This window comes from Laccaria bicolor, genomic scaffold, assembly GCF_000143565.1.
Source record: "Laccaria bicolor S238N-H82 LACBIscaffold_48 genomic scaffold, whole genome shotgun sequence".
In the NCBI taxonomy this organism is placed as follows: Eukaryota; Fungi; Basidiomycota; class Agaricomycetes; order Agaricales; family Hydnangiaceae; genus Laccaria; species Laccaria bicolor.
The window spans coordinates 289744-315193 of record NW_001889919.1 but is presented as its reverse complement, the minus strand read 5'-3'; the positions used below and the strand labels follow the sequence as shown (position 1 = coordinate 315193).

General features: G+C 47.6%; 9 protein-coding genes across 9 annotated transcripts; 5 read left to right on the top strand and 4 right to left on the bottom strand.

Moving 5' to 3' along the window:
• Positions 1 to 1466: 1466 nt before the first annotated feature.
• Positions 1467 to 1704, top strand: LACBIDRAFT_310901 (uncharacterized protein; the record flags this gene model as incomplete). The annotated part of the gene is made up of 2 exons (XM_001887870.1): positions 1467 to 1494; positions 1547 to 1704. 2 exons carry the CDS (start codon positions 1467 to 1469, stop codon positions 1702 to 1704), a joined length of 186 nt encoding a protein of 61 aa, XP_001887905.1.
• Positions 1705 to 2547: 843 nt separating this feature from the next.
• On the bottom strand, positions 2548 to 3440 carry LACBIDRAFT_333241 (uncharacterized protein; the record flags this gene model as incomplete). The annotated part of the gene is made up of 3 exons (XM_001887806.1): positions 2548 to 2889; positions 3017 to 3282; positions 3347 to 3440. 3 exons carry the CDS (start codon positions 3438 to 3440, stop codon positions 2548 to 2550), a joined length of 702 nt encoding a protein of 233 aa, XP_001887841.1.
• A 2589-nt stretch (positions 3441 to 6029) lies between these two features.
• Positions 6030 to 6600, top strand: LACBIDRAFT_295587 (uncharacterized protein). The gene is made up of 2 exons (XM_001887869.1): positions 6030 to 6264; positions 6333 to 6600. The coding sequence occupies exons 1-2, from the start codon at positions 6037 to 6039 to the stop codon at positions 6531 to 6533; spliced, it is 429 nt and encodes a 142-aa protein (XP_001887904.1). The 5' UTR covers positions 6030 to 6036; the 3' UTR covers positions 6534 to 6600.
• A 159-nt stretch (positions 6601 to 6759) lies between these two features.
• LACBIDRAFT_295586 (uncharacterized protein) lies at positions 6760 to 8444 on the bottom strand (the record flags this gene model as incomplete). The annotated part of the gene is made up of 5 exons (XM_001887805.1): positions 6760 to 7264; positions 7316 to 7467; positions 7522 to 7728; positions 7791 to 8141; positions 8199 to 8444. 5 exons carry the CDS (start codon positions 8442 to 8444, stop codon positions 6895 to 6897), a joined length of 1326 nt encoding a protein of 441 aa, XP_001887840.1. The 3' UTR covers positions 6760 to 6894.
• Positions 8445 to 9091: 647 nt separating this feature from the next.
• Positions 9092 to 10543, bottom strand: LACBIDRAFT_310898 (uncharacterized protein; the record flags this gene model as incomplete). The annotated part of the gene is made up of 2 exons (XM_001887804.1): positions 9092 to 10387; positions 10445 to 10543. 2 exons carry the CDS (start codon positions 10541 to 10543, stop codon positions 9092 to 9094), a joined length of 1395 nt encoding a protein of 464 aa, XP_001887839.1.
• A 461-nt stretch (positions 10544 to 11004) lies between these two features.
• LACBIDRAFT_333237 (uncharacterized protein) lies at positions 11005 to 14090 on the top strand (the record flags this gene model as incomplete). Its single annotated transcript, XM_001887868.1, has 10 exons — positions 11005 to 11068; positions 11119 to 11250; positions 11999 to 12118; positions 12207 to 12425; positions 12643 to 12729; positions 12827 to 12892; positions 12959 to 13003; positions 13255 to 13342; positions 13474 to 13681; positions 14046 to 14090. The coding sequence occupies 10 exons, from the start codon at positions 11005 to 11007 to the stop codon at positions 14088 to 14090; spliced, it is 1074 nt and encodes a 357-aa protein (XP_001887903.1).
• Positions 14091 to 15946: 1856 nt separating this feature from the next.
• On the top strand, positions 15947 to 16883 carry LACBIDRAFT_310896 (uncharacterized protein). Its single transcript, XM_001887867.1, has 4 exons — positions 15947 to 16378; positions 16435 to 16516; positions 16566 to 16686; positions 16753 to 16883. The coding sequence occupies exons 1-4, from the start codon at positions 16071 to 16073 to the stop codon at positions 16803 to 16805; spliced, it is 564 nt and encodes a 187-aa protein (XP_001887902.1). The 5' UTR covers positions 15947 to 16070; the 3' UTR covers positions 16806 to 16883.
• A 3685-nt stretch (positions 16884 to 20568) lies between these two features.
• Positions 20569 to 21021, bottom strand: LACBIDRAFT_310894 (uncharacterized protein; the record flags this gene model as incomplete). The annotated part of the gene is made up of 1 exon (XM_001887803.1): positions 20569 to 21021. The coding sequence occupies one exon, from the start codon at positions 21019 to 21021 to the stop codon at positions 20569 to 20571; it is 453 nt and encodes a 150-aa protein (XP_001887838.1).
• Positions 21022 to 22167: 1146 nt separating this feature from the next.
• LACBIDRAFT_310892 (uncharacterized protein) lies at positions 22168 to 24125 on the top strand (the record flags this gene model as incomplete). The annotated part of the gene is made up of 4 exons (XM_001887866.1): positions 22168 to 22810; positions 22864 to 23153; positions 23209 to 23514; positions 23565 to 24125. 4 exons carry the CDS (start codon positions 22168 to 22170, stop codon positions 24123 to 24125), a joined length of 1800 nt encoding a protein of 599 aa, XP_001887901.1.
• Positions 24126 to 25450: the final 1325 nt, after the last annotated feature.

The window sequence follows — 25450 nt, the reverse complement described above, 5'->3', positions numbered from 1 at the left end:
ATTGGCAACAGAAACACTTTTTGCCAAATGTAATTCCATAGAGTTACTCTAAATGTAATTCCATAGAGTTACTCTAAATGTAGTACTATTAAGACGTAAAGAGAAAGAATGGGAGAAATTTTGATATTTGCAGTTCCTAACCCAAAATAATGTCGAATACATCATTGATACATCAATTATACGTTGCATCACACTTAAATCCCTACCTAGGCTAGAAACCAATGTGTCTGGAATGGGAAAATGAAGCAGACAAAGTACCTATGTCCAGTCGAGGCTTTCTGATTTCTAGATGCCAGTCTAACATTTTTCAGGTTTCAAGTTTGCCAATAGGGCCCAGTGCTTTATGGATGCATACGAAAAGGGGCTAAATGGCAGTCAAGTTGCCTGGGCAGCACGAAAATATCGTGGACATTGTATTCTTCTGCAAACACTCATGGATGACATGGAAAAGGCCAAAATAAACTGACCTTTTCCCTTCTCGACCTACTTCACTTTCATTATAAGTAGTAGATACTTTTATATTTTCTGTCGCTTGGACCCATAACTCACGATTAATGCTTGTAAACCTGTACATACATTCCTAACTTACATTTAAACAATTCTATGGAATTGTATTTTGTTAAAACTTCAATGAGAATATCATACACTCTTTTCTTTCATTTTTATGAGCAAACTTTCCTAATTTGAAAGGGATGTCACAGAAATGTAACAACACATGATGTTAGAAGTAAGTGGATGTCCTCTACCTTACCTGGGTTGTCATTCCAGTGGTATCCGGCCATCAATGTTATGCCAATACTTGATCAAGTTGGCGGTGTACTCCAGACTCTGTCCTCAAGGTCGGAGATGTGATCGTCCTTACAGCTGATTCTGAAAGGTTGTCACTACACAATTTTTTGCAACGCATCAGCAATATAATATATGAGTGATATATTAGCTGAGTATAGGGACTGTCATGGATATACCTGGGTATTAACCGTACCCGATCCACGGATTTTCCCACCCACAGATCAGATAAGGCACAGTACAGATATATCCGTGGGTAAACAGCCTGGGTGACCAAGCAGCTATATAAATGAGTGTATCTCGTTCATTTCCTGTCCGTTCTTTATGAAAAAAATTGTGTTAGAAAGCGAAAATTCAGGAGAATTCATATTAAAACAAATGTCATTCATATATTATCTAAATTGAGTATATTGAAACTAAAGTTATTTATATATCATCATCTGAGGTCTTTCAGAAATCCTTGTATAATGCTGCTGTAACTGAGCCTTGATCACAGAGAGTGTTGGGGGTGTGTATTAGCATGCCTTGGCCATCTTGAGAGTATTTATTTTCAGTTCCAGAGAAATGCTTTTGAGAACAATTGATATTTAGGTTGGGTAGCAACAGAAACAATGAAGGAAATGGGAGGTTATATGATGTACAGGCACAATGCATCACATTCCCAACTGCAACTTTCATGAATGGGTTCTGATTTCTGCTCAGCCCCAGGTAAGCAGCATTATTCACATTTATTTTCCTTTACTTTCAATGATTGATGCAGCTACTTCTGTGGATGCAGAGTGGGCATTCTCCACTGGTCACAATCAGATCAATTTCACCCAGCACAATATCAACTTTCAAACATTCAGAGCAGAAATGGCTCTTAGATTCTGGATTAAATTCCCCTTCTACCCAGCTTCAATAAAGTTACACAAATGATTGAAAAAAGATGGACAATGATTTCTTTTCCTCTTAAATAGGTTTTTGTAACACATTGTGTCACCAAAATTGTTCTTTCAATACCTTTGGGTTCATCAAGGTAAATTTGAATGTTCTCCTGTTTTTTTATTGGGGCATATTGTGATTGCTTTCACTAAAAATTGAATTCATTAACAGGATTTCAAAGATTTCTGGTGACAAGCTTGAGTGACAGCTGGGAACAAAGCCCAGGTCACAATTTGGACCCCTTCCACAAGCAGCAGGGGCCAGGAAGTTGTTGTGATAGCATTCTGTCGTGGTGGAAGGGAGTTGGGGGTACAAATAACACTCTTATCTATTCCGGGCACGTATGCTCAAAATATCTCAAGAAGGTCTAAAAATATCTAATTTACCCACGGATACCTGCGGATAGTCTGGGTACTTACCCGAATCTGTCCAAATATGGGTGGATTTCGGGTTCACCTGGGCTTTAGCTATCCGTGACAGTCCCTAGCTGAGTAATCAGGCCCGGTGAAAATCAACTCCGATCAGGCCGAGTCACAGTGACTATGGTCGATTTGCGTGGCATGTGTGAGCATCAATCGAGTTAGATATATTTCAGGTGATTTGCAAGGCTGACCCACACTAAAAACCGCACTGCGTACATGGCTTACATCATGTAATATCGAATTGGATCAAACTCAAATCTATTTGTATAGAATTCTGTCGATAAAACGACACCTTACATCGCTTCAATTCTAGGCAATCAGATCTACCTCGGAATAACCCGAGTCATTTTTGACTGGGAATCAGGGAAAGGGCTAAATCGGTGATTTCAGATTTCACGATCGACGACTACATAATCTAATGAGAGATGTGATTGACTGGCTTCTTGACTGGCTCATCCATACGGATGACTATGTAACTACCAGAAACATATTTTTGGGAGAGCCTTGAACGTTTGAACTTCTTCATCATTGAAATGTAGGCTAAACGGGAACACAACGATAAGAACATAGAGTTAGTGGGCTTGATCCAGTGCCACTCCACGCTGTCGACGAAAAGAAAAGCCAGTTCTTCCTCGAGAATTTCAGCAATAACCTCCAGAAAAGCCTCCCACTCCATCCCAACATCAGTCATCCTAGGGCCGAGACCATGGGGGTCCACCTTGTCCGCAGACTTCTTAGCACGACCAGTGCCAGCAGGCTTTCAAGTTGGATTTACTGGCAAAAAACCCATAATCTCACGCTGGGCAGGCGAGGTTTCGGTGGTGTTGGCCTCGACTGGAGCAAGAGGTTGAGAAGGGAGAGGAGGGCGAGGAGTTGATGTTCACGTTGTTGGCGCCGCAATGGAACGTGTTACTGTAGTTCGAGCCTGCTTTGGTTGAGGTGTTGGTCGGGGGGAAGGCCAATTGGTGCTGTTTGGATTGGTATACGTTTCCGAGAGGAAAGAACGATGGGTATCTGAGTGTGTGCGTGTGACCGAACGATGGGTGTGTCAAAAGTAGTCGGCGCTTCGGAACAGGCAAAAGTAGTCGGCGCTTCGGATAATGGGGAGGGACGGTGTCGAAGGAACGGTGTCTTTTCCAAAAGTAGTGGGCTGCAATTGAGTGGTTTGGGAATCTTTGAGCGCTATAACGGGTGGGGAGAAGAATGCAACGCACCAAAACCTTGGACTTCCAGATCACTTAAGCTCCACAAACCCCACATCGTCACCTTGAGTTGGCGAACAACAAAAAGGTGGTGGTGGTGAAGCATGGTTATTCGCAGGAGAAGGACTCCGGGGAGGAATGCAAGGAAATCTAGGATAAAAACGGTCGAGGAAAGGGGACAGATACTATCAGTGACCAGGAGTTTGAAACGATTTGACCTTTGGCTGAATTATGCCACAACCACTACACTCCGGGCCTCCAAATTTTGTGTGGTGGTGAATGTGTATCTCATGAACATGAATATATTTTTAGTTTTTTTATTGAACAGTGGTGGAAGCTGACGGAGGCTTACCGGTCATCGAAGTCGATTGTTTCAGGAGATTGAAATGGCTGTCACGTCCAAGTCACATCCAACTGTCAGAATTTTGATAGGTGATGCGACTGTCAGGGTTCAAAACCACGCAGCCCAAAATCACGTCTGTCACGCTCAGCAGACAAAGAATCGAAATTCATTGGATTATAAGCATAGTTCTTCACCTTTCTGCTCAATTTTTTGTATTTGAAGTCGCGTCGTTTACTAGTACATGCTTGTAAATTTTTAGATACCCTAATGCAAAGGATCGGATTAGATCTTGAAAATCATTTGCATACATCACAGTTTTGATGCACCAAAAACCACCTTTTAAAATCTTGAGCTCGTCAGACTCGGTTGTTGCACAAAAAAGGTTGATATTCATATTTGTAAGAGTCATAATTAGTCCAGAAAAAAATACCAGAAAGCCTGTGTCAAAATTAAGAGAGGAAATCAGGGATTTCAAACTCCTGAAGCATATCAAACTCCTGGTCACTGATAGTAACGGACAGTAATCAATACAGATAAACGCCTGGGATACTGACAGATCGGGCTAACCCTGGCATGGACCTGATTACTCAGCTAATATATCACTCATATATTATATTGCTGATGCGTTGCAAAAATTTGCGTAGTGACAACCTTTTCGGAATCAGCTGTAATGTATCGCTGAACGCCTTCGACCAACCTTCAATGTGACCACATATTCTGTTATAAACATACTGCACCAAGCAGCCCACGCGCAACAGGGTGATAATAAGTTTGGAATCAGTAGGTCAAAGTGGGCAAGATGATGAGGATCGCCTGTTGCTGGGTGGCATCATGACCGATATCGGCATAGCATGAGACTGGAAAAGATGTCAAATTATAGAATAAACCATTGAGATAAATATAAAAATTGGGAAAGACTCACATCCGAAAGCCAGGTCCTGATAAAAGGCTGAATGAGGCTATACTGATCGAATCCTGAAAACTACTGCCACGTTATTTTGAGAACGATCTATCATTTAGGGCGTGGTTGATTAGTGCGGACGTCTGTATTAGAAAGTCGGACCACATACAATATGCTCCCATACGTGATAAAAATCACTCACTGACCAACTTCAGGATCCACGGCATATCTCAAACTCACAGCTGATCGATCTGTTCGAAGTGGCCTCAAAGTCGACAGGCGACGGTCAGAGTCTGTCAGACCACATACAATATGCTCGCATACGTGATAAAAATCGCTCATTGGCGAAGGAAATCCACGGCATGTTATAACTTCACAGCCGATCGATCCGTTTGAAGTAGCCTCACAGTTGATGGGCTGCAGACAAGCGAGGCACGCCATGTCTAGCACGGATCAGAGCTTTTAGACAGTGGAACCTTTCATGAACTAACATGGCGTTTTAAAGCAATTAGCCTTGATGAATCAAGCAACGTGCAGAGCTAAATAAATGAAAACCAGAACATCAGACTCTGCAGGACACCGCACATATGCGTGTGAGGAAAGACTTACAGGAACTTTGCGCCCTTTCTGACCAACCTAACCAACAAGCTCATGTCCTCAATCACGACGATTCTAATGAGCAGAGAAAACATAGTCAGGAGCTAGGAGCCAACTAGGAGCGCCTGTCGTGCGGGGTTGATTGAGGAGCGCATTGAGTGACGAGTGAGAACTTCTCCACAACTTCCGCAGGAGATGGCTTGAGGGACATCGACTATAGTCTATACCCATGGGCCATGGAGCCAACATGGAGCACTGATCAAAGTTGGATTGAGGATCAGGTACATATTTACATCTGTTTAATGCAAAACTATTTTTAGAACAAGGCCCATCATAACTCGCCTCCCACTGCCTCCAGCTGCTTCAAACGCTTTTTCCCGCGCGGCTGCTACGCACAATGCTCAACGGTATGCTCAAGCATGAGTCTTTATGTTTTGGAGATTCATACAACAACTGTCAAAGTCCTTATTCATTACGGTCACGTAACCGAGCTCCCTCGTCAAAATCTCGTGGTCTTCAACCCTGACGATGACCTGTCAACCTTTTATCTCATAGCCGAATATCGAGGCGACTTGCAAAAACCAATTCTCGATATCTACTCCGGGAATACCAGTCTAAACGCGCATAAACGATTCGTTTCGATTCTTATTTTCAGAGACAGTTGACCTTTGGTTCACCAGAGGAGCTTCGAAGAGATGTCAAAAGCTTGTCTCGACGGTTTCCTTGGTTTTCTTGGCATATCAAATTAAGGAACCCGGGATTAATAACAAGTACAGACGGTCCTTAAATAAAATGTGGTCAGCCGCAACCGTTGTCTTCAGTGTTTGTTTTCTTCCTTCCCAAAGTCAACATCCCCCAAAGATGCACTCCCTTCTCTTCACTCTTAGCGCCCTCCTCGCGCTCGCAGCAGTGCACGCCGCGCCTGGGAGTCAGCCATCCAACGTGCCCACCTGCACTTTTAGCTGTCCCCCCGTCGATCAACTCGGCTTCGCCGTGGGTGCTCACAGCAACGACGGAACAAACTTGTTCTGCAGCTACCCCGCCGTTGCGGGTGAAGATGCTAACGACTTTTTCTGCAAATACTCCGAGGTCAGTAGCTTCTAACCACATCGCGTAATACATGTACTTGATGGACTAATCAATTCATTACTTGACAGACTACTGGCGCACTCACGCAGGACCACGACGCTGGTCTCTGTGCCGCTACAGCTACCTCCTCCTGCATTACCCGTCGTAGCGCAGTCCCTCGGGCTCCAGCCCCTCCAATGGCAGCTCCCGTTGCACGCGCACCTACTCCTGAGGAAGTCAAGAGGAGGGCAAGCTTGAAGAGGCGTAAACCAGTTCCCGTCGAGGCTTAAGGGTCTCTGGCACGCGCAGCCGATGACGACGTTTAATGTGTCGTCAGAAGCTATCCACAGGAGCCCTTATCACGCTGCTTCTCACATTGACCATCTTGGAACATTTATCCTACTTCTACCCGTCACCCTCACCCTCTGTATTTTCACCCTCTTTTTTACTAAACCCTCATTTCATCCAGCTCTACCCCCTCTTTACAAGTTTGCCGTCGATTCTAGTGGACGTTTTACGTTTGAATTTTTAGAGTCTTTAATTCATAACTTCATTCGTTTACATCCCCAGAATTGGTCAAGAACGGTGTGCTCTTTCCAAAAAGTTATGGCAAGCCTCGAAATGAAAAAAAACAATGAAACAATTAAAATTTTACAAAACCAAAGTAACAGGTGCCCACGCCGAAGAGATCTGCACATCGCCCCGCTCCTTACCCGCCTCTGACCAACTAACATCACCATCAATCTTATTGCCCTTAATTGCGCGGATACTATCAATATGTCGCTTCCTTCCCTGTCCCGACGGGTCCTCCACCTCCCTTACAACGACATCCGGGCGTGAAAGGGACGTCTCCAAAAAGAACCGACCCTCATACGCGCTGTGGAGTTGAACGTCTACAGAGGATAAGGTTGAATTGGCCTTAAGAAGAAGACGGCTGTTGACGGGGGAGTCTGTGAAATTCACGTTGACTTTGCCTAGAGCGGTGGCTGCGAGGATTGTATACTCTTTTGCTGGGCCATCCCTGGGGCGGAATATAATTAGTCAAAGCGATACTCAGTATTGAGATACGCACCTGGCGTCGCCACCTTCCAAATCCCCTACGAGTTCTATGCTGACCTTGATGGGGGCGAGCGAAGTCACGAGTGAAAGGGAGGAAGAGGTGGTGAAGTGGCCTTCAATTGCACCAACTGATGATTTGACCACGCCCTTTTCTGCGAATACAGACTAAGCAGTCAAGAGGTGAGTTTTTTTTTCGCGAAAAAGATTTTGAATATTCACCAGGACATTAATCGGTAATAGTGCGTTCTTGAGGGACAGCGACTTGAAATTCACGTTTGCGAGGTCGCCGAGAGAGAGAGAGAAAAGGGGCAACTCAGTTTCGAGCGACTCGATGAGGAGTGGTGAAGATGATGCTGGAAGGCGAACAGTCACATCGAAACGAACGTGTTCCTTGTGTTTTCTTGGTTTTTCCAGCCATGCATGCGACTTTGAAAATTTACATCACTAAAAAGGAATGCGCAGGCTATACCAATTCAAAATGGACGTACAAAGAATCCAACACCGACCCCACCCTCGTCTTTCGAAATTTCGCAGAGGTCGACGTGTTGTAGGAGCGCGTAGTCAGAGAACCTAGTGACCACATCCACTGTGACCGTATCATCATCACCGTCCGCCGATTGTTCAATAATGAGAGACCCAGGGATGACCACGGCACGCTTTTTTGACTCGTATTGCGCGAGGAAGGTGAACGTGCTGGGGTTGAGTGGAAATTTGAACGTGTTGTAAATGGAGTACTTGTGCTCGTCACCGGGAGGGTGTAAATTCGCCTCCGACGGCCAGGTTGCGCAATGCCCGATGTGCAGGCCCGTCTGGGAGGGTTGGTCTTGCAATATTTTGTCCTGCACAAATCGCGGGTAAGTAAAGATGGAGACGCAAGATGTAGAGAGAGGACAAACCAGATCAGCATCCAATGACGACCCGTAGCTGTGACGATCCCAACGCTCGTGGCCTCGACCCATAAAGAACCACCGAAGGAGGAGACCAGTGCACAACAAGAACAACAAACTTCGGAAGAGCCGTCGTTTTCGCGAGGCAGCCCGGGAATTACGATTCCGCAGATCCGCAAGCTGGTTCTGCAAATCCGTAAACTCAGAGGAATGAATCAGGAGAGGGACCTTCTGATCAGAGTGATAGGCGTCCATGTTTCTTTGAGAAAAGGGTGGGGGGAAAGGGCTGAGGTCGAGAAAAACGGTTTGAATTTAAGGGGCGGTCTGTAGATGACGTCGTCGTAGCCGCGACGGCAAATTCCTGATGCATGGTCCCCGGAGATGTGATTGGGATGGAGGGCACCATGTGGATGATTGCGCAGTGCGCAGCGGGTGCGCAGGAGTCAAAAAAGGGATGGTCTAGAGTTATGTTGTTCAGATAAGTAGGCGCAGCAGCGTTCCTATCTAGAATGAGAGTCCGCCAAGAGTGGGTTGACTTTTGTAGCGACTTGACGCTTGAAATTTGAAATTTGAAGGACAAAACTGCAAATGCCAAGGATATCATCATCAGTTCGATCTGCTAACAGACGATGATTATCACTGCCATTGTAGAAAGTTCATCTAGTTGTGAAAATAGAGGCGGAAGGACTGGGGGTAGCTGGATGGTCCGAGGGTTGAAAATTGCACTGCCACTGGCACTGGTTGGGCTGAATAATTTTTTTCAAGAGCTCCTTATGAAAATTAAATTCCAAAATTCCCCAATGAACGAAACCAATCATACAAATAGACCCATAAGCCCAAAAATTAAATGATACACAAGGAACCGTGCATCCTGAACAAAACCATAAACCCTCAAACCGGAATCAAAAACGCCAAACACGACTGGACGCAGGAGAACGCGTCGCCGTCGAACCGGGGCGCGTAGGGGACTTGGAGGTGAGACGAGTAGTAGGTGTAGGGCAGGAGGAGTGGCGCATGAGCCCGTTGTTAGTGGATCGTGAGGAGGATGTGCTCGGGGATCGCAGGAGGGGCGAGCGCAGGGGTTTCGTTCCAGGAGAGCGCAGAGTATGGGTGGGAGAGCGCAGGGGTTTCATATTAGTGGGGGAGCGCAATACCTTCGTACTTGGGGATCGCGGGCGATTCTGACCAGAAGGGGAGTGCTGACGCTTCGTGCTAGCAGCGCGCGGGAGCTTCATATTGGAGGGGGAGCGCAATATCATCGAACTAGAAGGGGAGAACGACACGGAAGATGCGGGTGCAGAACCAGACCGCTTAAGCTCACTAGAGATAGTAGGGGCGGACCAGTTCCTCGAGAGCCCTACCGCAGATTTACGTCGAGCCCTCTCTAATGTCCCTGTCGACGAACGGTCCCCAGAACCAGAGCTTGGGCTTGGAGTCACAGTAGGCGTTCCCCAGAGGGATACGGAAGGTCGAGAAGGTGGGAGGTCGTTGATCTCAAAGTACGAGTCACACTCTGGTATAGAGGCTAGAGTATATCCGTGGAATGGGTCATCCGTGAAAGTGAGCAGAGTTTCTTGGAGAAACGTGTTTGAGAGGCTGTCCGAGTCTGAGCTTGGGATGGGGTCAGTGAGATCGCAACGCGGAGAGTATGTCTCCTCATGGGGGACTTGGAAAGCGGTCAGAGGGCCTCCAGCAGATCTTGTCTCTTCTTGATCGGACGGTCGCCAAGGAGAGAACCGAGAAGAAACGACGCCTAAGCCCGTGAAGGCGCTGCCGTCTTTTTTTGAGAGCCCTGAGATACCCAAGCCGAGAGGGGTGGGCGAGGAAGCGCTGATACATACTCGGGCAGGGGTGATTGGGGTGCTAGAGAAGAAAGAGGAATCTAGTGCAAGGGATGTGTCTGGGTCGGTGTCCTCAGAAGTATCGCTGACGAGAGAGATGTCAAATGAGCCGCTTAAAGAGTGTTCATCTACGTCGAACTCGGTCGACAGGTCACCAAAAGGTTCCGCTTGGGGAAAGGCAGGGAAGGGGGAATGAGGTGCAGCGTCAGGGAAGGTCGCGGTTGATGGGAGAGTGAGGGTGTTAAATGGTACCTGAGTTGGGTTAGCGTCTACGTCGATATCCGAGTTTACTTGGGCGTAGACGCTGAACGCCTTCGGAGAAAGGGGACGTGAAGTTGGAAACTGGTTGGCTGACGACTGAAAAGGAAGATCATGTCGATGAAGGTCGGCACGCAAAAACCTGGAAATTCCTACCTGATCACCAGTGGTTTGTCGATTGTTCAATACGAGTCTTTCGAATTTGCCCTCCCAGCTCCAATAAGCGTGATAAGAGGGTCTAGTCGTGTGGTCCATTGTTTGGTTCGTTGAGCTGAGGCCTGAGTTGGATTTCTTTGTGGTAGAATAGAGGGAGTTCGACGAGGATGGAGAGGTAGGGAAATTTTCCAAAAGAGAGTTAGCGGTTGAAATGGAAAGAAAAGCGTGGCTGACTTGAATCGAATCAATTATGTAACGTGACCATCGTCAAGCCTCACGTGCAACTTCAAGTCGCCAAATCATACTTAATCACCAACTTACAGCGCTACTATGTGCTCAACTTGAAACGGAGCAACGGAAGCGCCAGATACGCTGCAGGTATATGAGCAAGGAAAGTTTGGGCCGAAGGCAACTCCTCCTCAGTACCAGGTTTACTAGTTTCGGGACGAAAACCAGCAAAGGGAGAAAAATGCAGAGGTGTCGCAAGCGAAGGTATTTTACGAAGCCAGGGGACGAGTGCGGCCAGGAGCGAGAGGATCTGATTGGTATCTTTCATTCAGATGGCGTGGATGAGCGACAGAGCTCGCTCGCACCATCTAGAGCGGTGCCTAGGTGGTTGTACTAGTAAGTCGTGGATTCTTTCGCACAATTTCGTGACTGACTTTAAACCCTAGTTTGTCCTTCCTCTCCAGAGAGGCTTGAACCCGCCATTTACGACGAAATCCATTTTTCTGGACGAGAACACCACCGAGGTCTCCGCAGTGCAATCGGCAAACGTGGGTCCAAGTATATCCTCCTGGTTTCTGGTGAGTGTCATCGGTAGCCCCCAATCTTCCGTGGGTCAAAACCATACTCGTCGGGCGCTGCACAGGCTTGGTGGGCGTGGACACTGGAAGGTATAGGTCGGGTTTGCCGTTCTTTTGACAGCAAGTTGAAGATCTCGGCACGGCACATGGGCCGTTCCAGACCGCGTCGATCCTTTACATATTCGAGTCCTGCAAGGCACATCGGGCAAATACCACAGGTCCTTACGACGTCGTCATCACGGGGAGAGAAGCTACTGTTCTTTATCGATTGAACCATCACCCACGCGCGAACACGTCTCCGACCAGTGACCATTACAATCACCAGCCCCTCTTTCTCACCACTCACCACTACTGACACGTACACAACACGCCGCGTGTCACGAACGCGATACGAGTTATGTTCAGTCTTTGCCATCAACCACCTCCGGGGTATTTTAGCGACACGCTTAGCCTGAGCGCAATATCCTGATCAGCAGCCAAGCTCACATTGCTACTCACATCTTCGCTAACATCGGTCCACAAACCCAATCTATACCTCTCCGATTTCATCCTCATCCGGCAAGCCACTTGCTCGATCTTGCAATACTTTGTCCTTGGGCGTACTTTGGCATTTCCGAAGACGCTTTCTGATAATCTCCACACTCCAATTATGAGGGCGTTGTCATCAAACAATCTGTCCTTGACATCCACAGCTTCCAGGTTCTCACTTTCCTTTACTACGAATTAATCTTTCGCGACACACTTCTAGAACAGGGAGACGAGCTGGTGACGTATCCGGTCTCTAGCTATCTGTTGCCCACAACCGCTCAACTCTCAACCATCCTGCAAGGATTACCCTCATTGAAGATCAAATTACTGATGCCGTCAGGTACTTTTCATGAGGCGGAGGTTGTCGGTGCAGCATTATTATGCCCTCTTCTCGAGACTCGGCATTTTTGGGTATCACTCATCGAAAGGCCAAGGCGCGAAGAAAGAACCAGGGAAAACAGACGGCCTGACGGTTGCGCTATTGGCGGAAAGGCGAGCACAACAACGTCGACCGCTTCGCAAGGTCCAAATTGAACTTTGTCGATCAGAGCATGGAAGTCAAATTGCGCTGCAGATTAACGAGGTAGAGGTTTCGGATCGCCATCCCGGTGAAGATCATCTCGATGGTGTTTGGCCTACCAAGATTCGTAAGAACTTAGAAAACATGGGCCCTGACTGTCTACCACTTCCCGACACAAGATGGATGGGTGCATTTTCACTTGTCCTCTACATAATATTTTCTTTGGATCTCATTATGTCAGAAGACCATTTAAAGGCCGAGCAGGCTTGAAGCCATGTTACCGCCTCAAGCATGTTAATATCGCGGCTCTATACACTTCTCCGACAACTACATACCGTAATCAGCTGACCGCTGCTCGTCGCCGCGAACCGCATCTCATTCACACGTCAAGGAGATCGGTTCGACGGCCGGGAGTTTCCTGGAAGCTCAGTGTCAGTGTCCTGGTTTCATCAGGTAGAATAGCACACGCGGTCTGGGGTGGGTACGAAATCTCCATTCTTTCCCGAACACCCTATTGATCAACTTTAGCATGTCAGGCTTATGGAGGAGTCTCACATCAGTATCAAAACCCAGATATTCTCATGTTGGCTTCTTGTGGGTGCGCGCGGGACATGTCATGACCTGCTCCTCGTCACCTGAGCTGGGTACCTCCACAATCAGCCCAAGGTCTTCGTGAGAACCAGATGTATGCATCGCATTCTGTCGGTGAGTGTCCTTCTTTCGTGTCCTGACGTCAATTGAGCTAGAGTGCCCTTGTTAAATGTGCTCATCACACGACACCTGCGCATCTCTTTCGGGAGGTTGATCGGTAGGGACTTATCTCGGAATGTCGGGCCCACAGCAGTTGGCTATATTGCGAAGCTTGGCGTTGCTTATCGTCGTCTTCTCCCTGCTGGCTTCAATCCTGATCAATATTCATTCTTTCCCGTTCTTTTTGTGTCTTCTTATCTTTTCAGTTGAAGATGCGCCCACAGTTAAAGATGCACCCACATATGCGGTCATTGACATCCCGAGGATCGTGATTACGATTGCGTTGCTTTTCAGGTCCTGACTCCTAATACACATTAGGAAAAGGAACTCCGCTGTCATTCTCATATTCTCGACAGACGCCGTTGCTATTCTATCATTTTTCCTTTCCTTATCGCGCTTTCACTGATGATCTTGGCTATCATTAGGCCTTTGGATAAAAGAGTTTACGAAGCAAAAGTTACGGAGCTTAGGCCTACGGAATCCGAGATTCCTTTCTGGCTACGGGAAGTCGGCATCGCACGTGGGATTTGGTCTAAGAGCTGTGAACAGGTCCCTAGAGAAGCATCAGGTCCTTCGGAGATGAGGAAGATCGTCGTTGGTGACGTATCAAGTACAGGCGCTGGCGTGGTGAAGGTGGGCTTTTCATTTTCTTCATGTCGGCCGCGCTAAACAAACCGTCTTTTCTGTCGGACGATCGGACACATCCACTGCTTCGAGGTTTCATAATTACAGTTGAAAACTTGGGCGCACTTTTCGAAAGATACATCAAGGTAAGGAGCGTCTCCCACATATAGCCGTCGGAGATTTGGAACTGCGAAGGCGTTCCTGATGGCGGCTAGTATGCTGGAAAGCATGAAGAGTTCCAGATTGAACTAGCTGATAGGCTAAGACAAGAAGTTAACAAGCTAGTCAAAGCGTTCCTCGATCGGCTCGCGGAAGTTGTGCTCTATTGGTGGGCATTCTAGATTAACTGGGAACCTCGCTGACCACTGTTCAGGCTTACATGTTTGCCGTTGGTGAACCAGCCGGGCTGCTGGCGTAATTTTAGCAACTAACCCAGGGGTTTCTCTCATCCGCATGACCAGCTTGCCGTTAGACATCAATGGGTATAACCGACAACTTTCGGGATATAGTTGTAATTCCGAGCAAAAAGCAATACGCTGGAAGGGGAAAGAGCTCGCTTCGGTAGGGTAATGTCAAGTCTCGGAGTCTCGGATGGTGTGAAGGTTAACTTCATGCGTTCGTTTTCTCGAATCAGGAATCTCTCCCACCTCGCTGCACCTTTTCTTCGCTTTCTGGTCGGAACAAGATCGAGGGTGGATATCTCAAGAACTAGTAAGTGATGTTCGGTTCAAAATTTGTTCCGACTGACGAATGCGATTCACAAAGATAATACCCCGTATCCCCTCTCGTCATTTATTTTGTATATCCCTTTACATGATGAAGACCGATGTTATCTGACTCATAGACCGCATCGTACATCAATCTAAAGTGCCTCCTTAAGGTTTAGCTCGCCGTCTGAAAAACGCCTATCGGGAGGGGGTCATCGGCAGGCAAGTGGACGGATATATTCCTCCCTTTCAACATGATATGCAACGGCGGAACTTGGGCGGAACTTGTCGGTCTCCTTGGATTTTGACGCCTTCTCATTGGTCGACTGTCCTTGGTTAGCGCTGTTCGGTAACCTATATATATTTCAAGAACGCGATAGTCGTGCACATAATCTTCGTCATATTCCGTTCTCATAGCCGAATACTAACGTCATCAGGTGATGGAGTACATACGCCACAACTTGAAACGTTCGATTCGCCCTCAACTTCGAAATCGTCACAAGGTGCCATGTCTACTTTCTTTTACATTTAGAGCTGGATATTTACTGCGATAGGTACGCCGGGTTTTTCCCTTCATTAAATATCTCGATCGATTTAAGTAAGTCAGATGTGGCGATGTTAAGAATTTCCTCCCGCGAGCATTCTCAGGACGTTGGACCTGTAAATACTTGGTAAATACTTCCGCAACAAGGCCGCGCCGTGTAACAGGAATTTGGATGACCGCGATGGTTCTCGACCATCTTTCAAGCTGTCTGATCGAGGTCTCCCCTTTCTCCAATCCGGCGGGGTGGCGGGACCAGACAAGAAAGCTTATCTGAAGTCAAGAAATAATGATCAAGCAATAGGTTTGTCTGTTTTTAATCATGTCATTTGCCCTGTCACGCTGACAACCCTGCCCGTAGTTGTCGTTCTGCATTCTTCTGTTTCTATTCAGTTCAGCGCCCCAACGTGTCGCACGCACACGTATCTATGCCGCCACATCAGTACACCTTCCAAATTCGGGGTGATTCTCTGTCTTTGTGGGGCGGTCGAAAGAGAAATTTTCTTCTGGAGTAGAGAATTTGGACATGTTAGGTTAGGTTTGGCTCACCTGACCACGCTTGTGTTGGCTGATGTTGTACTTGACTTTGATGGGCTTTTGATGACGCGCTGGGCTTCGAATTCTCAAGGAAGCATCTTGCCAGATCGGTACCTCATTGTGAGGCGTTTTCGGTCATTGTCTGTCATGGACTTGGATTTGCCTGGCACAATTTCTCAGGTTTCTCAGGTCCTCTCAAGTCATACCAGCGCTTGGCTTGTTCTGACTCTGCTAGGGTGTCACTGTTATCTGATCAGGCTCTCAGACCCTGCCAGTGCCCTTGAAGATTGCCAGTAAAGGAAGCTACACACGTCAGTCATTCGGTCGATCACGACTTACTGTAAATCCATCTCATCGGCGGTGCCGCTAGTTAGGACTTCCCTGACCCGAAAGGTTAACCCCATTGTGATTTCCAGCCCGACCGAAAAAAATTTGGCAATGTCTATAAAGAGCGCTCGTCCCTAAGGAGGATGCTTTCGAAGTCTTCTGGACTACTACTGCGCCACCCTTTATCCGGGTCTGGGTCTTATAAAGCTCCAACATCTGGCCTCGCTACCCATACACGCAACCTGACGCCATTCAACTACAAAGTCCCAAAAATCTTATAGTCACCATGCATCGCATGCCCCCCATCACCTTGGAGGACCGGACAGGCATCAATACAAACACAGACTTCGACGACATGTATGATCGAATATTCTTCCACGTCGCACGAACACCCGGCCAGACGACGACAAAAATCTACGAAATGACAATTCGTGCCTCTCGTCACCGGAGTACTTTGCCCCTGGACAAGGAACCTATCATACTCCTCGACTTCGCGCCCGACGAATCACTTGGTACCATTTCCTTCTTGAAAGCTCCTTCTCAACCGTCCATATCTATGGGCCGTTACCTACGAAAAACAAGTATCTTCGGATCGTGAGTTTCTGTGTGATTCTGTATTAAATATATTCTGACCACATGGGTGCTACTAGATCACTGTCTAGAAAATTCTTTGGGTCGGATGGGCGGGAATACAGGTGGAATCATAGGAGTGTCGCTGGGCAGGAGTGGACTGTAAGTCGGCCTTCCCTTTCACGATAGGCTTCTGTTGAAAGACTATCAGTGCACAACAGCAGAAAATTACCTTGTAGCCCACTACGATCTTAAGCCGCTCGACGTTAAAGCGTATGATGTATCCGGTAACAACTTCATAATATACGATTCGTTCAAGCATCTTATCCCTGGTGAGGTTGCGTCCTTCTGACCTACTCCTGTATTTGCTAATTTATACGTCACCTGGGCGACCTAAGAACTCGTCGCCAGTCTAATCATCATGCGTCATATCTCACAGTATAATCTCTGATAATATTTGCTATATGAACGTAGCATCCCCAGTCGCGCATTACTCAATTTGCATAGGTAGATTGTACATACATAGTACCAATAATTGACTGAGACCCCATATTAGGGTTAGGAATTAGCGTCTCCAGGGCAACCACGGACAAAAACATCGTCCTCGACGCCCATGTCAACTCAGCCCTTCGTGCAGCCTGGCGAGCCATTGAACGACTTTTTGCGCTCATTCTGGCAGCGACAGGTGGACAATGCTGAACAGGAAACACCCGATTACAGGCATCCACCATTGCCCTTGGCCAGGATCAAAAAAGTTATGAAGAGTGACCCAGACGTCAAGGTGAGGAATCGGAATGGTCTACATTGTGCATTTGGGCTGACGATGTTCTCGTGCAGATGATTGCAGCAGACGGTGCGGATTTCGACGCATTCCCAACAAAGGTCGGTGTCTTACCATGACCTATGGATGCAGCTCCGATTCTCTTCTGCAAGGCTTGTGAAAGTGCGTTTCACGCGTCATTGGCTCCCATATACAACATAATGAAGCTCATTTTTTAGTCTTTATCGCAGAAATTACTGCGAGGGCCTATATCATCGCCGATTCTAACAAGCGCCGAACTCTTTCACGTTCAGATATTGCCAAAGCTCTTAGCAAATCCGACCAATTCGACTTTCTCATTGACATTGTTCCACGCGACGACCTTTCTTTTCCAGGTGCTGGAATGAATGGAGCTGGGGGGAAGAAGGCTGCAGGGTCGTCGAATCTCAAGGGACACGATCAAGTATGTGTCTATCATACCCACACCATGTCTGTTCCAAAATGTCACTGAAATTGATGTAGGGCTCTACTCCAGGCGGAGCCGATGGTCATTCAACCTCTTTAGATTTGGAAAACGGAGACGGTGCAAGGAGCGGAAGCGAAGTTATGGACCAGGCAAGTCGTAGCCCATTCTCCCGAATCCTTCATATTAGACTGATTACCGCTCGCGCTAGCTGGAATCGTTGATGGGAAATCCCAGTACGGCAGATCATGGACCGCCCTCATGACATTTTCGGGCCGTATGCGATGCGAATTACTCCGACGAAACGTTCTTCCTGTGTCTTTTTGGCGGGGATCACACGTTCCTCGTTCGGAACTTGTTCGGAGTGGGCTGCGTAGAACTTTGGGTTGACTCAGCTTCCCAGAGGTTGGATCCGAGAATTTAAGTGGTGGATAGAAGCAGTAGAAGCTCCTTTGACGAGAGAACATGTTTCTTTATAATTGTTGAGCTTCTGACTCTACTTTTTCATCTGACTGTCTCATACGAGTATGTGTCGACATCTAGAGAATATATAGGCAAATTGAATTCAACCGCTTTCTCTGGAACAATTCGTTGGCCTCATCACCCATTTTCATTCCGTTATAAACGGTTGGTATTTATAACGTCTCTTTCTTTTCGCATGAATTTCCCTTTCCCATGCATATGGTCCCCCGCTTGCATAGACTTACGCACCTTTAGATCTTTAGATGAGCGCTATCATCGAGCGGCTCCGCTAACAATGGGTTTAATCTCTGTGCAGCTGTCAACGCAAAGGGGTGCGTTTAGAAACAATGCCTAATCACTTGGCGTCTTCCTATCAGAGCTAACAATGAATTAATGACGGCTTGCAAACTCCTCAGAGCCTTTGATGTCACAAGCGTAGTCGGCAACATCCGTATTGATAAGGGAATGATCACCCTACCAAGAGACAGTCTGTTCTGGAATTTGGACAGATATTAGTGTCACAAGGTGCATCTTAGCTCCTGATCTCATACTTGGTTTCTACCTATCGCAATAGGCACGCAAGTTCTGCAATCCGGAACCGTAGATAACGCAATGCTTGCAAGATGAACGCGGGGACAAGATGGGAAGGTGCGTCCAAGGTGCGTCAGGTGTGTCTCCTGGCAGATGTTCATATCGAATGTCCAATGAAGGAGCAGATCGCATGACGCACTTCCGACCGGAAAGTCGCATCGATGTGCGAGAAGCGCCTGTTAGAATTGTCACATCCAAAAGCAATTGTATTTCGCAAACTAAGCACAAACGAAAGTTGCTCTGCAGCAATACTGTAACATGATCATTCCAGATCTTCCCCGACTGTCTCGGCAATTTCGGGCGAAAGAGGGCGCAAAGAGAATAGTATGTCATATCGACACAACGACAGAAGAATTACAAAGGTGGGACTTAGTAGTCCTTTCCTCAACAATGCCCTGCTCTCGCATAAACGACTCATCTCCCCGCGACAGACCAGTCGCCCTCGGACAGCCTTCAATAGCGAATAGGGAGGCGGCCGATCTGAACGGGGCGAAGGTGGAAGGAGAAGGAGCAAGACAGGACGTCGCATTTGTGGAATGCGTGTGTTGAGGTTGCAAGTCAAGCTTTAAACGCCGCTGCTGGAGACGAAGATGCCTGGTACTGACTGCACGCAATCGCTTCGAGGTGGGAACCGCCCAGGAGTCGCATTACGGATGCTGCTCAGTAGCGTGAGGGCTAAGATATCTGGTGGGATCGATATCCTCGAACTGGGGGCCAGGTCTGCACGGAGGCTGGGGTTTACCGTGGAGTTAACAAAGGGGAGGAGGAGGATGGCGTAAGGGAAGTGAAGGAGGAATAGGTGAGGAAGGCATAAAGTTGGTGACGTGGCACCTATCCCTCAGGCCAGCTCGGATTTGATGTCCAGCGATGTCCGGTCTCGAGAGGTGAAAGAGAGAAGCGTGAACCTTGTTACCGTGGACGAAAAGGCTTGACGTGCAGAGGGAATTCGTTGGAGACCCATATGATGCATGTGGATTGTAGGGCTTGAGGGTTGTGCAAAGCAGGTTTCCGGGTTTGGGGCTGAGACTTCAGATTGTGGTCCAAGAGGAGGAACGCACGTCATTCCGTGCCTTTGTAGACGTGGTAGGTGAAGGCTAGATGAAAGACGTCTACAATGCGAGCGATAACGGGCAAGGGAAACCTGTCGAAAGGGTAGTGCTGGGCGGGGACTGGATGATTTTCTCGCTCAGCAGGCTCATGGGGTAGCAGAGAGAAGAAAATAAGCATCAAGCTCGATTTCTTTGCGGAGATCGAAGGTGTAACCCACCGACCTGTACGTGAATACGTTGCCGGGGAGTTGAGTTTTTACCCCACCGAAACTTGTGGGTGGCTCCAAGTCGCGCATAGCCAATGCCTGGGACAATGGTAGTTCAGAAACAACGGTGTATGCGGCGTTGGCTTTCAGTGGAGCAGGAGCTATGTCGAATGAAGTGGGCGGCCTCCCCGCGGAACGAGAGCAACGTTGTCTCGTCAGCACCATCGGTTACCGGATACGCTACGTGGATGAAAGTAGGATGGAGCCGCGAGAACGAGCGACCATTGGCGAAGGGGAGTTGTGGAGACGTTTTGAGGCAGAGTGAATGTTCAGGAGTGGGAGAACTCGATTCTTTCCCTCAGATAATGTGCGAAGTGTGCGAACCTAGGTCCCTGTATGTCGAGGGGGGTAACTTCAATCTGAGGAGAGGAGGTGAAAGTGGTGGAGGGACTGCCATAGAAAACGCTGTAACTTTCGAGAGGAAGTCAAGGAAAGTGAGCTGCGTGTGAAAATTAGCTACCGTCATGACGGAAAAGGAGACAAACTTACTTGAAGGTCTCCGTAAAGCCTCCCTTAAATAGATTCTCCACCCTCGAATGAGTCGACCTCTCTAAGTTCCGCGTCTCTCGATTGTGAGCACTCCCTCAAAACATCTGCGTTAACGATGTCTTGAGGGAGCAAATCTACCGTGTCGGACTCTGCCTCCAAGTAACCCTGTCTCCGGAACGAAGGTTGTGGGTTTGGAAACGGGCGTTGGGACAATTACAGAAGGCAAAATGGGCGCTTTCAGACACCGTAGTTTGTTCGACGATGAACCTGCCCCTCTGGGCGTTGACTGAGAGAAATGATGACGCGGGAAGGGTTGTAAAGACGAAAACGAAAAGGGTTAGGTCACTTATGGATTTTGTCGACTGAGGGAATGGGATCTGACGCGCAACTAAAACTGCGATGACTGCGACCCGAAAGATTGTCAGCCGAGGCTTCTGCATCCAGCGAGTACACTCCGTACCGTCGTTTCCAAGTAACTCTTGAGCTTCCTGCTTTTCGAATTCATGAAGACGCGGCGACCATTCAAAGCACCGCCCATCATGCATCATCATCCAATAGGCGCCTTCAACGGTCTGAGCGGACTTCATTGAGTCATTCTTTTGGCGTCGTACGTGCCAGAGAGATCTAGCACGCAAGAAAGTTGAGCACACCCACGAAAGAGGCTAATCACAAGGAATAAGAAGAATCTGTAGCCCGGGAAGAACGAGGAATGAGAAGAAGATAGACGCCGTGTATGTGGGGTAAGGAAGGAGAAAAAGTAGCTCCGGCCTTGGTCAAGAACAAGGGTACAACGTTGCGAAGAATATCTGATAGCCGTTGCGTTGTATTCGCGCGTTGAAGGTCTGAGTACCGAGGTTTGGTTTACGTTGTGAGAGACATGATGGCTATACGCACCTCGAAAAGGTTGCTGGGCCACCTCTTTCGATTCTCAACGCCTTTGAACCTATTAGCCGTACATCTCCAAAGCAAGGTGCCGCCAATCTTCAAAGCCTGATGCAGTAGCAGCCCCGGAATCCACAGTGCTAAGATGGTGTTCATCGTAAGTTAGACCTGATTACTGAATCAAAGAACAAGATACTTACTTCATGACCTTGCTCACTTGACGAGCTGATGCGACGCGTCGATAGTGCAGGTCCTTGAGTACATCGTTGACGGTGGTGGAAAGAGACGGGAGGAAAACAAACGTTGGCCAACACGAATTTGACCAAAGTCAACGTTCTTGTCCTCGACCACCACCATCACCCCGCCAACTTTTACCGTTCACCCGCTTGGGATTCACACTCAATTTTCTCTTTTTATTTGGGGCTCAAGCTGTCCAGCTCTCCTGCTTGAAACTCGCTCAGGTGAGAGCTCAATCTGTCATTGGCAATTGCTCCTTGATTGTCAAGCTAACAGAAGTATTAGAGATCACGCTTACGCACAAGCTTTTACAGCCATGTGCGGAACATAGGGCGCGGGCCGTGTTTTTTTTTTTTTTGGGTCCAAACAAAGAAGTTGTTAGAGCCATGTAGTATTCTCAACGTAGCACACTCAAATGTAGTCCGTTTAGCTTGAAAATAGATCCATTCGATGCCGATTTTTATTCTGCATCTGTAGGTACAAAGTATATACATAAATCTATCGAATTTGTGCAAGAACGAGTCAAGTTTCCTGTTGCAACGACCTTCCGCCTCGTCACAACGTCCTTCAGCGTCGCTTACACATCGCTGCTCGCCTCCACTCTACCCAAGACTATGGCACGCGGCACTGGACGGAAACGTGGTCGTGGTCGTGGCCGTGGCACTTTTCGCGGATCATCCACGCCCACGGACACCTCAAGCACCGGCTTGAAGATCACCATTCCACTCTTCTCCGCTCTTCGCAGTGGGCTCCCAGCTAATCCTGCTCCTCTTGACAACGGTGGGGCTTCAGTGTCTGTCAGAAATGTCTCAGCCCCTGCATACAACCCTCCATCTACCCCTCACCAAGTTGAAACACACTCACAGGATGAGCCACTTCTCCCAAACGAGCCTCTCCCATTGACCCCTACACAAGAGGGAGAAGAAGAAATTGTCATAACACCTCCTCCTCCCCCTTCAAAAGAAGCTGTCAGGAGGGCAAGAGAGGAAGTTCTTGGTGGTGGTAGATTTGACGAGGATGAGGATGAGGAAATCAGCATCGAGGACCTGCATGCTCTCAACAACTCTCGCAAGCGTGGCTGGGGCGAAGCTCCTGATAGAGTGCTTGCTGAGGATGGGGAGGACGAGGATGCTGAGGATGAGGATGCTGAGGATGAGGTTGAAATTGTTGAGAAACCACGTCCATCGAAGAAGGCGCGGAAGCGAGGAGGTGACGATGCTCCTGCTTCGGTTGAAACAAGCATTGAGCCTAGTAAAAGTGAGTATCCTTCTCAGCGCTGCAAGAAAGGAACTCACCCAATGATTTCATAGAGGTGGTGCTTCTTATCCCCAATGTTTCCAGTGAAGGGGCTCGTCGCAAGACATTGAGCTTCGATACGGATTACGATGACGCCCTTTCAGTCATCTATGCTACCATTGGATGTGCGAACGTTCAGAAGAAGCCTCGCCTTGGCTACAAATTCTCGTCGGCTGCCCAAAAGACACAGCCAATTGATCTCAGCAGTGAAGACGATTGGACAGGCATGCTTGAGGACCTTCGCGCGTTGCAGAAGAAGAAGAAAATGGGCATATCAGTCAACTTGTCCGTTGGTCCCGAGGCTGTGAGTTCATTTCCCTTCATTCATCTCACGCTGTCATTCTCAGCTCCAAATATAGTACATGGCATCCCTTCGGAATCATTTGAAGAATGGGAAGGCCACGCAGCGTTCTGAGGGTGGATGGGGAGGAGGGGGCACTGGTCGGAAAAAAGGTAAGGTGCTGATGATGGATCTTGGGGATAATGATGACGATGAAGATGATGGCAATGGGATGATGGAAAAAGAGAACAAGGCCTACGGACAACTCGAGAAAGTCCTGACAAAGTGCCAGCTTTGTGGACCAACGAAATTCTGCAAGATCAACAAGGTGGGCGAACATGTATGCCTCTCCTTTCAGCAACGTCGGGGTTGGGCTGTCGCATTGGTAGTGTAATCTATTTTCTCTACCTTGCATCGCTAACGTAAGATGTTCAGGCAAGTGGGGCTCATGGTGTTACCTTGCAAAATCCACCAAAAAGCGAGCTTTTCCGTGATTTTAGCAGTCACCCCTTGCTTTCGAGCAAATCTGCTGTTAGTTCCCCAGCAGTTGCCCCACCAGGGTTCATGACCCCTCAAGCGATGGGTCAACCGTACATGTTTCCGTGGTACATGCCCCCAGCTCCTGGCTACCCAGGTGGTTATCCACCAACCCCAACCCCAATGTATCCACCTCCTCACCAACAACCCCAACCTCCTCCTGCCCATGGTATTCCTTCGAGTGACGGCTTTGACGATACATATGCAAATCCTTACCCCGAGATCAATGCATTCATCACAAAGCTATCGGAAAAGCAGCCAAGACGCCAGCTCACCAAGCATATTGCTGATTTCGATGTGAAAGATTACTACAACATTGACCAACTTGCCAAAATTACTACCGATCGTCTCTCTGGGCCGGAATTTGGTATGACTTCAGGTAATGCTGAGTTTTTATTAGATGCTGTTCGTGCTGAGATCAAGAAGATTGATCGTGTTCACGGTAAGAAACGTGCTTGATACTGTCTTTCTATTTTATACCCATCCTACTCAAATCTCACTTTCATTTCAACTACCCCCCTTGGCTGATACCCTTTGTTTTCATCCCTATTTTTTCATCATTATCCCTTACGTACTTGCAACATATAATCCCTACTTCCTCTACCTATATAACTAACCTGTTACACACTTTATGATCAGTTTTATACCCAACATATATCAATTCATTAAAATATATGTTTACATTATTATATATATCCAGAATGATGAAACCATCCCCTACAATCTGATTCTTTGACTTGGTCAAGAGCATGATAAAGAAACATATATGGTTCCACTTCATCTCCCATCTCAACAATGTCCCGGAACTGATTCCCATATCGGCGGATATAGTGCTTGAAAAATGAAAAGCATTCTTCAATCGGGTTCAAGTCGGGAGAATATGGTGGTAGATAGATAAGGCGCACTCCCCTAGATGTGAGATGAGTTGGATATAATCCATGATTGTAGATTGACGTACCGTTCAGCACACATTTCTGCAACACCTGGGACATGGTGAATTCGACAGTTGTCAAGGATGAGCACGCTATGAGGGCCTGGGTAGGGATTCATGATTTGAAGCAATCCCTCCAGCCAAATGAGGAATTGATCCCCATTATATGCACCAATCTTGATGTGGCTATAGAGAACACCAGCAAGAGATATTGCAGGGAGGACTGAATATCTTCTAAGGCATGAATATGGTGGAACAAGTATACAAAATAAACTAGCATACCGGGTACCACGTACGAAACAACACTTTTTGCGTGCTCGAAGACCCTGAAGTGACCACCCATTAGTCCGATACGTGGTCAGGACATTTACGGCAGCTTCATCAGCAGTGACAAGATATTCAGGCGGGATATCACCCATCTCAATAGCAAAATCATGACGTGCTTCTTCACAGCGCTCTGCCGCAGCCTTTGACAACTGGAAAACAAGTGTAGCAACTGGACTCAGAAATGTTATCCCAAAAACTCACCTTTTTTGAGCTCATACCGAGCCGCTTGAGTGTGCGAGAGATTGTCCACAGGGAAACCTCAAGGTTGTGCTGTTCGGCAAGCTGCTCTTGTATCTCGTCGAGGTACAAGTCTGGAGAATGGTCCAGTAATGCCAATAGAAACTGAATTGAATGAGCAGGCAATGTTGTACTGAAGTTCCTGAGCTTACCTTTGTCTGAAGTGGAGACAACAACGGGTGACGTCCCTTGTAAGTTCTATCCCTGCAAACTTCACCGATTTCAAACCAAGTGCGCTTGACACGTTGCACAACTCGCACTGGCATGTCGAGATCAACTGCAATCGCTG